Source organism: Cyprinus carpio, chromosome A10 (assembly GCF_018340385.1).
Source record: "Cyprinus carpio isolate SPL01 chromosome A10, ASM1834038v1, whole genome shotgun sequence".
Classification (NCBI taxonomy): Eukaryota; Metazoa; Chordata; class Actinopteri; order Cypriniformes; family Cyprinidae; genus Cyprinus; species Cyprinus carpio.
The window spans coordinates 18610978-18621824 of NC_056581.1; the positions used below are offsets into that span (position 1 = coordinate 18610978).

The 10847-nt window shown below is 33.5% G+C and overlaps 1 protein-coding gene across 1 annotated transcript; it reads left to right on the plus strand.

Moving 5' to 3' along the window:
* Positions 1-2329: 2329 nt before the first annotated feature.
* Positions 2330-10402, plus strand: oclna (occludin a). Its single transcript, XM_042765630.1, has 9 exons — positions 2330-2411; positions 2722-2781; positions 3484-4129; positions 4238-4405; positions 6618-6745; positions 8050-8232; positions 8316-8487; positions 9546-9587; positions 9674-10402. Exons 2-9 carry the CDS (start codon positions 2723-2725, stop codon positions 9770-9772), a joined length of 1497 nt encoding a protein of 498 aa, XP_042621564.1. The 5' UTR covers positions 2330-2411; position 2722; the 3' UTR covers positions 9773-10402.
* The last annotated feature ends 445 nt before the right edge of the window (positions 10403-10847 follow it).

Genomic DNA, 10847 nt, shown 5'->3' on the forward strand with positions numbered 1-10847 from the left:
AAGGCACTAGATAAAGTTATCATCTATATAGCAATGGTTATTAATGAAAACTATAACAGTAATAGGCCTATGTATTGCTGATTGAATAATAAACAACTGATAAAATTATACAGCTACCCCTAACCTAAAGTAATGGTACAATGTGATATAATTTAACAATGCTCATTCCTCCAAAACAGAGAAAACATCTTTCACAAACATCTACATATCTGTGTCTTCTAAAGTGTTTAGTGTGTATAATGAGTGGGGTTATTATAGCACAATTCCCACACAGTAAATTTGACAGTAAAAGTGTACAGTTGCCAAGATGCAGGGGGTGGCTCAACTTACCCCACTCTTTATCCATTGAAATGAAGCAGAGAGTAGAAGCCCACTCTTATCAAAACATCTACAAGTCAATTATTACAGATTGTGCTGTCTTCTCTTTTAATTGTATATTTGTAACAACTTGATCATTTGCATTAACAAGCACCCACCCTCCTCGTGCCCCCTTTTTGTTTTGGTTTGGGCCACTGCCCCTCAAAATGTCTGTGCACGGCCCTGGCCTTGACCTTATATATTCAGTGTTGTAAATGCATTTTGATGAGTTGAATAAGTGATTTATATGCAAATACTGTAAAGAGTGAAAAGTCGAAGCATTTCATGCAGATTTGTTGTAACTGAAATAATCTTTGAATAAAAAAAGTCCGGTCAGGAAGCACTTCAGACACAACAGAGCATACGCTTCCTTTCTCTCCATGGCTGATTTGCAGAATAGACATAAAAAGCTTAAGAATGTCCTTATTCCCCCTTTCACTACCCCTCTTTTAAAGAAAACATTTAGTTCTCCATCGCCATCAATTCTCCATTTCCACCACAAACCGCAGCAGCCGTTTAAAAGTGCAATTACATTGGAATAAAAAAAAAAAAACAAATAATGCAATTATAAAACTTGTGGTGACATTTTACACATTATGTCTCTGCACAAACCTATGGCGTGTTCTCTCCATCTGGGGAACTATTTAATGATTTTAGATTTTAAGATCAAATTTATAGAGTAGTTTTTTTTTGTAAGTAAATTTTAAAATAAAATAATCTCTGTAACATAAGTCTCACCACAGCTCTGTGCGTGTTTCTTTTTGCAGACTCATTCTTTTATCTCGTGATATCTGTATCACACTGTAAAAAAATGTGGAGTAGGATTTACTTGAAAAAACTTTGGAAATTTTTTTCACTCAGAAAAGGCTAGTAAATTTACAAACATTTGCCAAGTAAAAGCCTAAACATAATTATTAGTAGGTTTAATTAGACATATTTAAGTTAAGTTTACTTGGAAATTCCCAGTTAATTTTGTTGACTCTTTGTTTTTACATTATGTAATGCTTATCACTGTAAAAAAGTGTACAAATTTTTCCTTCTTTTGCACTCATATATTTTAAGTAAAACTCAAACATTGAATTAAATAAAATCTGCAAGTTTATACAATTTACTTTAACAAGGCAACACTTGAAAACCACCATTCTATTACAGTGTGTGATTTACTTGCAAACATGCAAGTAAGCATGTAGACAGGCTGTTATCCTTTTAAGATAATATACTCAATAAAATGAATAGTCAAATGAACACAGAGACCTCAATACTTGGTACACCACACACAATGACAGTAACAATCAGTGAATAGTGTTTGAGTATGAATGGGTCATTTTGAGTAGAAAATGAACTCCAGGTGTCACAAAACAGTATGTTACTAAAACATACAACAACTAACAACTAAACAACTAACAACAAAAGCAACCATAAAACAGTGTACATTTTTAATTATTCATGCCCCACTGCATGATAGGAAATATGGGATCATAACTTTGATATTTACTTAAAGAATCCTTGTAAACATAAACGGTTCTAAGAAAAATATACTTATGAGTTTTTTTAACTTTAATTTCTACTTGGGCAGTTCCATTTGAATTTACTTATGTATTTAAGTAAAATATAGCTTATTGAATTAAACGTGATATTTTGAAGTAAAAAGACAAAATAGTATTTGTTTGTAAAATTTACTTAACTGATGCTATCTTTATTTACAAGTTCAAAAAATCACTTTTTACAGTGCATGAAACCAGATGATTTCTTTATGGCTGTTTCTAGTATGCTGTCTGTCTAGGCAGCATTTAATTACGCACCATAGGCTTTAAACATTATTTTGAGGCATTATAAAGGTAGTGCATTGTCTGCATATCAGTATGAAGCACATGAAGCTATCTAGTTAGGGAGCTCTTTAGGATTTGAGTTACTCTCTCTCTCTCTGTGCGTGTATGTGTGGGCGTGTTTTGTGTGTGTGGGCGGGGTTTAATCATCTTAAGGGCAGGTTGTTTGTCTCACCTGAACAGTGACACACAGGGAACATCAGTGCGCGAGAACAACTGCGCAAACAGGTGAGACTGAAACTACTATATATAATCTATTATGTATTCCGTTCTGTAATCAAAATTCTAGTATGATTTTGTTATAAAGTTAATTATAAGATAATCGATACCGACGATCAATGAGATTTACTTCAGAAACAACTATTAAAATGTAACATTTGTACACCGGGTTCGCTGAGTTTTATCCACTAATTGACTTTTTGATTGCTTTCTGATCAGTCGTAATGAGGTTGATAATATTGAAATTAAGTAAAGTGCGTATGATGCTGATTTTATACTCCGTGTATTTATTAATATTCATGTTTTTGTCTCTTTTCAGAATGTCTTCGAAGCCGCACGGGAGTCCTCCGCCCTATGATTATCATACAGAGGATGGATAGTAAGTGTTGAGTTTCACCTCACTGTTTCTCTGGATTATTGTGTTACATGGCTTTAGATTTTTTTTTTAAAGAGATGAATTGAACTGCACAGCCAGAATTAACTGTTACTGAACAAATTAAATTAATATAGGGCTATGAATGGCTACTGAGTGATGTGTGTTCCCATATTTATGTGACCCGTATTTTGTTATTTTTTGGGATGATTAGGCTGGTATTCATTTTTATTTATTTATTTTTAATTCACTGATACTGATCGCTGATTATTATATGTTATGGATGAAAACCTACATGTTATAATGGTTGATAGTATATATATCATATATGTTTTAGCTGTTTTTAAACCACATAAAACTCACACCAGCACACTAAGACACCACAAATGAAATTATACAATAAAATATTGAATATAAAAAGGTTTTTAGTGCTTTTGAAAGCTGGTATAGGAAAAATTACGTAATTTGAAATTGAAAAAAGGAAAAAAAAATACAGAACAATACTGCTATCTAGCATTAGTGTGAATGTGTGAATATCACACTAAGTCAGAATATATTGCTGTTTTAAACAATTTCTCTCTAAAAACCAAAAAAAAAAAAAACTAATATGACACAGGTATATTCACTAATATCTTGCATCCCTCGTTCAAAGATTTGAGCTTTAGTGTGATTTGTTAGTCAGAATGTATTGTGTCCTTTTCTCTCTAGTAATGTTGCCTCGCAGCCTGCGTATTCGTACTATCCTGACGATGAGTTCCAGCATTTCTACCGCTGGACGTCTCCGCCAGGCATCATAAAGATCATGTGCATCATGTCGATCATCTTCTGCGTGGGCATCTTCGTGTGTGTGGCCTCGACTCTGGCCTGGGATACGAATGCAGGCGCGGCTGGATTCGGCTCTAACGGAGGTTCTTACGGAGGATCATACAGAGGCTCATACGGTGGCTATGGAATGGGTGGAGGATACGGAGGATACGGAGGAAGCGGAGGCTACGGTTACGGGATCCTCGGCTCTCAGAATGACCCCAGGCAGGGGAAGGGTTTCATGATCGCCATGGCTATCATCACCTTCATCATTCTGCTCGTCATCTTCATCATGATCATCTCGCACCAGAAGTTGGCCCAGGGAAGGAAGTTCTACCTGGCCGCCATCATCACCAGCGCCATCATGGCTTTTCTCATGTTAGTTGCCACCATAGTCTATCTGGTGACGGTTTACCCAATGGCCCAGTCGTCCGGATCGGTTCAGTTCAATCAGGTTTACGCCATGTGCGCCGCTTACCAGCAGCCTCAGATGGCGGGTGGGTTCGTGAACCAGTATCTGTATCACTACTGCGTGGTGGATCCTCAGGAGGTGAGCACAAATCGTGTAAATCTCAGGAGATGAGCAGTAAATCATGGTCAGTTTAAGTCCTTGTGCTCTAATAGGGCTAACAGTGACCTCTTTCTGTTTCTCATCCAGGCAATCGCTATTGTTTTGGGCTTCATTGTCACCGCGGCCCTCATCATCATCATGGTTTTTGCCATTAAAACCCGTCAAAAGATCAATTATCACGGGAAGGACAACATCCTTTGGCGCCGTGTGAAAGTAATTGGTGATCAAGAGTCGCCACAGGATGTAGAGGATTGGGTGCGTATGATATTATTGTTCTTTGCATTGTTATCATCTGTTCTCAAATGTTTCTCCTAAAATTCCTTTGGTGAGAAAATGTCTCAAACTAGTCAATAGTTTTCATAAAATTGGTGTAGGATTTACAATTTCCCCTCAGAAACTGCTGGTAAATTTAATCTAAGACATACTCTGGTAATCTTTTTTTATATACAATCTCAAAATTGTTTTTTTTTTTTTGTTTTTTATAAAGTTTTTACAATCTGATTGCAGACATTTGTATCTTGGCAAATCTGAGCTCAGTTTAAGACATTATTGAGATCTCTTCAGAAACTCTAGAAGAGACACGTTTGAATTTGAAATCGGGCTTAATTCTCAAGAGGAAAAGCTTGGGAAATATCGGGGATATTGTTATCTCCAGCCCTGGAAAAGTCATAAAAATTCTTATAATTAATTAATTATTTATTTAATTAATTAAAATATATATATATATTTTTTATAATAAATCAAAAATCAGTAAACCAATTATAATACATTATAAATTAAAAAATAAAAATCATTTTAAAAATGTAATCTTAAAAATATTAAAGAGTCATAATGAAATGTAATAATGAAATATCAAATATGGTTATGTCCATTTAATTAGTTAGAAATAACCTTTTTTTCATGAGTAGAATATCCTTGAAAACATGTCTTAAAATTAAGTTATCAGGAAAATATGTAAAACATTTTTTTTGAAGTATGTTTTACAAGAAAATACTATTTCAGTCCTACTACTCCAAAATTTCATTTTTAATTCAATGTTACTTTTACTTGCCATTTATATATATGTGTGTGTGTGTGTGTGTGTGTGTGTGTGTGTGTGTGTGTGTGCACGCGCGCGCGTTTGTAACTCAGCAGTTACTGAGTGAAAATTGTTTCCAATGAAAACCTACACCAAATTTTTAAAGTGAAAGATCAAAAGGTGCAAACCTGTTGAGAAACTGAGGTCTCATTTGCTCCCCATTTAATGGTGTAGAAATGTCAATTATTATGTTAAAGATCATTTATGACTTTTAGTGATCACTCAACTATGAGCCTTTTTCCTAGAACTTGTCATGGTGACTCTACTGTGACTTGAAGGACTATAATTTGGTGTTTTCCATACAGAAGGTCTATTCTACTCTAGATAAAGTTAAGATCAGCTTAGATTCTACACCTGTGCTCATTTCTGTCGCCAAACAAAGAGTTATTTGGCTTCCTCCAGTCTCCACGTAGCATGAACCTGTTTATCTCCCAGGGGAATTGTCTGTGTGGTTCTCTATATATTTTAACGTGCTGAATGTGGAAAGACCTGTTTATGTGTGTGCGTGTGTGTGTTTGTGTGTGTGTGTTTGTGTGTGTGTGATGGTGGTTGGGGGAGGAAAGAGCTCGCCCTTGGTTTCTGGGTGTGGTTTGTTGTGACAGTTTCACTCACATATATGTGCTAGACATGTTAATGGTGCTTAACAGAGGCTTCATTTTCTTTGTGAAATGTGCTTTAATATTTTCCAAAATCTTTTTCGTAGTTTGATTTTTGGGCTATTTTGGAAGTTATTCAGTGGATCAATGTAAATAAATAGCTTTTTAGAGCATATAGATATAGTATAATGTTGTAAATCTGATATTTTAAGATCAGTTTTTATTAAAAGATGAATATTGGATCTGAAGAGAACATAAAGATATTTGGGTTTCCAAGCAAACAAAGATAATTTGTTTAATGCTCAAGGTGAACTGGTTCAACCAGAAACTCAAATCTATGTGCAGCAAAAGGGATTGTGTTTTCAGTACTGTGGTTCATGTTAAATCAGACTGCGATTCTATGAAGAAAAAAAAAAAAGAGCTAGAAAAATGTGTAGGTCTTCTATAGCTCTTCTTTAGTATTTGATGACTCCCTCAGTCAGGATAGACACGTTGAAACATGTTTGCACCAAAGAATCCACCTAAAGCACTGAAAACTGACAGCACCGTTTGAGTGAATCTCACAAAAACTGTCCAGAAATGTTAACTTCCCGTGACACTTCTTAATTCTTTAGCAATCCCTCTGATTATATTAATAATGTCTTGTTGTTATTACTGTAATAGGGGACAAAATAATGCAGTTTGTAATGTGCAAAATGCAAGTATACCTGTCATGGCAGTATTTGCTGTACTGAATTTAATTTATGCATAAATAAATAATACGACTGGATTTTAATCTCTAATCTTCTGACAGGTGAATGATGTGAATGGAGTCCCTGAACCGCTGCTGGCTGACTATCCCATGAAGTTTGGAGGGTCTAGAAATGATCTAGATGACAACAGCACAAATTATGACAAACCTCCTTACAGTGAAAGTCCTGTGTGAGTATGGCCCTCATCTCATCTGTGCGTTTCTGCATGTGACTGAGTTCGGCACCTGATTCTGATCTGTTTTTAAAAATCAGATTTTGGGACTGATTGTTCATACTGATGTTTTGAAAGTGTTGAAATCAGGTCTGTGTGTTCAGACAGTATACTCAGTGTATCTACATGCTGGAATGCAATTATTATTATTATTATTATTATTATTATTATTATTATTATTATAAAAAAATAGCATAATGACAATAGAAGAAAGATGATTATGATGTGTAAACTTCAGTTTAAAAATAGAAAATCAAATTAAAAAATATATAAAGTAATAAAAAAAATTGTTACTAATTTAGTAAAAAATAAATTAAGTTTAAATTTTCTTAATCTATCTGCATTTGTTGTACTGTATTGTGGTACAACATTATTATTATTATTAATAATAATAATAATAATAATAATAATATTAAAATTAGCATACAGACAAATAATAGAAGAAATGATTATGATGTGTTAATTTAAATTTAAAAACAAACAAATTATAAAAAAAACAGTAAAACATTTGAAAAAATTCATATTTTTTACGATACATTTTTTATCAAATCTATCTTCATATATTTGTTGCACAACTTGTTAAAATTAGCATAAAGACAGTAAAATAAATGATTGTGTTAATATGAATTTAAAAAAATTATTTTGAATTAGAATTATTTTGAAATAGAATTCTTTTTTTTTTATGTATCTACATACATTAGTTGGCATCACTGTCAATTGTTTCAACTTAAAATAAATGTTGTGCTTGATTTAAAATTCTAAGTTTAGTTAACTTTAGTTTAGTTCAAGTTAGATCTCTGTCCTTCGTGACCATTTGATAGTTGATCAGCACGACACCTGAAACTTTGTTAAATGAAAAATGCTGTAATTTGCATGAAGGGAAATAAGAGTGTACAGAGTTACAGAACAGGTCGTGCAGAGAAGCGCTGAATAAAGACTCATCAGACGTTACGTGAGACAAAGGGAGTTTTCTCACTCTTTCACTTCCTCGTTTCTGTGTTCCTCTCGGGTCTGAATAATTCCTGAATATGATGTGCATTCTGGAGACTCACTGTGACCATTGAGTCAGTTCAAACAGCATGACGAATACCTCAGCTATGTGGACTTCATCTCATGTAGTGCTTTTCAGAAGTAGCACACAGTAGAAAGAATGACGACACTGTGGAGGAATGTAATCTGCCCTGCAAACTGCTTGTCTTTATGTGCATTATAAGCTTGCGTGATTTATGTGTCAAATGTCTGCTCATGTTTGTGTTGTTTAGGGAGATTGAGCACAGTGTGCCCGTCCGTAGTCCAGTCCCGCCGAGCAGCGGATCAGAGATGAACAGTTCTGCAGGACGGCCCAAGAAACGGCGCGCTGGACGCCCACGAACCGCTGACTCACGGGAGCACGACATGGACTACGCCTCCTCTGGAGATGAGCTGGACGATGATGACTTCTCCAGGTGAGCTCACCGCTGAATTCAAGCTCTGGGTTTTAAGGTACACTGGCATTCGACATGAGATGCATGTGCTTTTGTTTTTCCAGTGAATTCCCTCCCATTATTAATAATGAAGAGAGAGAACGTTACAAGAGCCTGTTTGACGAGGATCATCTGGAGTACAAGAAGCTCCAGGCAGAAATGGACCAGATCAACAAGCGTCTGGCTGAAGTGGACCGGGAGCTCGATGACCTGCAGGAGGGCAGTCCTCAGTTCCTGGTATGAAAACATTACTGAGAATTAATAAGTACTGTAATATTGTCATTATTTATTATTATTAAATTACCATAAAGACAGTACAAGAAATATGATTATGAAGTGTAAAAAAAAATTGAAAATAATAGTTCAATGATAATTATTATAAATTGTCATTACTGCGAATCAATAAGTATCGGAATATTATAATTATTTTTTATTATTATTGTAATAAAATAATTATACAAATATTTTTAACAACAGCAACGTATGACTACTACTAAATATTATTATTGTTGTTGTTGTTAATAATAATAATAAAAATAAAATTAGCATAAGGAGTACAAGAAATATCATTGATTAAATAATTTAAAAAATGCACATTTAAATTTCTATTGCTGAGAATTAGTAAGGACTGAAATACAATTTTTATATTATTATTATTATTACTATTAAATAGTTTAAAAAATAATTATTTATATAACTTTATTTAAATGATGATGATTATTATTATTATTAATTATTAAATTAGTATTTTTTATTATTATTGTTATTAATTGATATAACTTATTAAATATGTATTATTATTATTAATATTAAATAAACATAAACACTGTACAATAAATATTATTATGATGTGTAAAAAATAAAAAAATAAAATGATATTCCTCAGTTCCTGGCATGAAAAGTCTTCTAGAATCAATTATAATTATCATTAATTCTCATTAAGTACTGGATTATTATTATTAAATACATTTAATAATAATAACTTATTTCATTTTACTTATTTAAATTATTATTAATATTATTTGTTTTTATTATGCTAATTTTAAATATTATAATGATTATAAAAATATAAATGTCAATTCAAATAAATTATTTCTTTCCCATTTTTTTTTCTTATAATTTTGCATTGAAATATGACTGTTTTGTAAGATTCACCCATTGGTGCATGACTTGTTTGCCTTTCGATGGGAAGTTCCTGCTGGTTACGCTGTATTTGTGAATAATTAACGTTAGCATGGGAAAAGCGTTTTGAGTCACTGCGCTTGTTGCTGACTTCAGTCATTCTCTCGTAACAGGACGCCATGGACGAGTACAACGCGCTGAAAGACAAAAAGAGGGTAAGAATGAGCTGAATCCAAGATTTCCCACAGAAACAGACAACAGTGAAAGATGTTATCTGATGCATTTCCCACTGTCTCTGCAGAGCGGCGATTACCTGGTGAAGAAGAAGCGCTGCAAGCACCTGAAGGCCAAACTCAGCCACATCAAAAGAATGGTCAGCGATTACGACCGCAGGTCCTGAAGATCCTTCCCATCATTAGAGAGGAAGCAGCTACTGGACGGTATTGTGACAGCACAGATGTGTTGGCGTCTGTCCAGATGTGGGGGTCGTTGCCACTCGTGAGCTTCTAGACATTTGATTGATAACGCATGTAAATACTCAAGGCATTCGTATTGCTCAGTGCAATATTTTCCCAGAATCCTTAATGAACCACTTTTAAAATCAGATTTGACTAATGCATAAATCCTCATCAGTTCTACAGTTGTTGTTTTTTTTTGTTGTTGTTGCAAATGTCCAATTAGCTGTTACAGATTTAACATGAACTTGTTGGTGTTTCAGCACAGCGTGTTTGTTTTATAATGTCTTTTCTAATAGTTATTCACAGATTTCTTAGTGTGTAAAATACTGTGCCAAATGAATTTTACCAGGTGGGTGGTTTGAACTCTTGATAACTAGTATGTCTGTATAAATCAAGCTGTGATCAGTTTCAGGTTATATATAGCCTACGAATGCAATAGTCTTTTAAGCTATGTTTATGCCATTTTAAAAACTTTTTACATGCTGGTATGTAAATATGTAATGTATATGTTCAACCATGTGATTTCTTTTAATTGTTTTTGACCGCTATTAATAAAACCATTTTTAATGTCATATTAAACGTGACCATACATTTACTAGGACATAAAGCATTTGTGGTTTCAGAAACTATGCTGAAAAAAAAAGAACGACTTACCGAAATGTGTCATGTCTCACGTAATTGATCAAATAGACATCAATAAACCACTTGTAAACAATAAGTCTCGTAACATTACATACACCTCAGCAAATTTAAAGGGGTAGTTCACCTAAAAATGAAAATTCTAGTATCATTGTTTATTTATCTATTCCTAGCCAGACGTAGTAAAAACGCACATTTGTAGATGAATTAAATCAATTTATATATATATCTTTTACGCTCTCTTTAATTTTAATTTTCAAAACAGTGCAGGAAAACTGCAACACTTGATTAAAAAAATAACTATTATTTATTCGTTATTTTTTTTTACTTCATTATTTTTTTTTTACTTACTTTAGTTACTTACTTAACCTGTTGTCT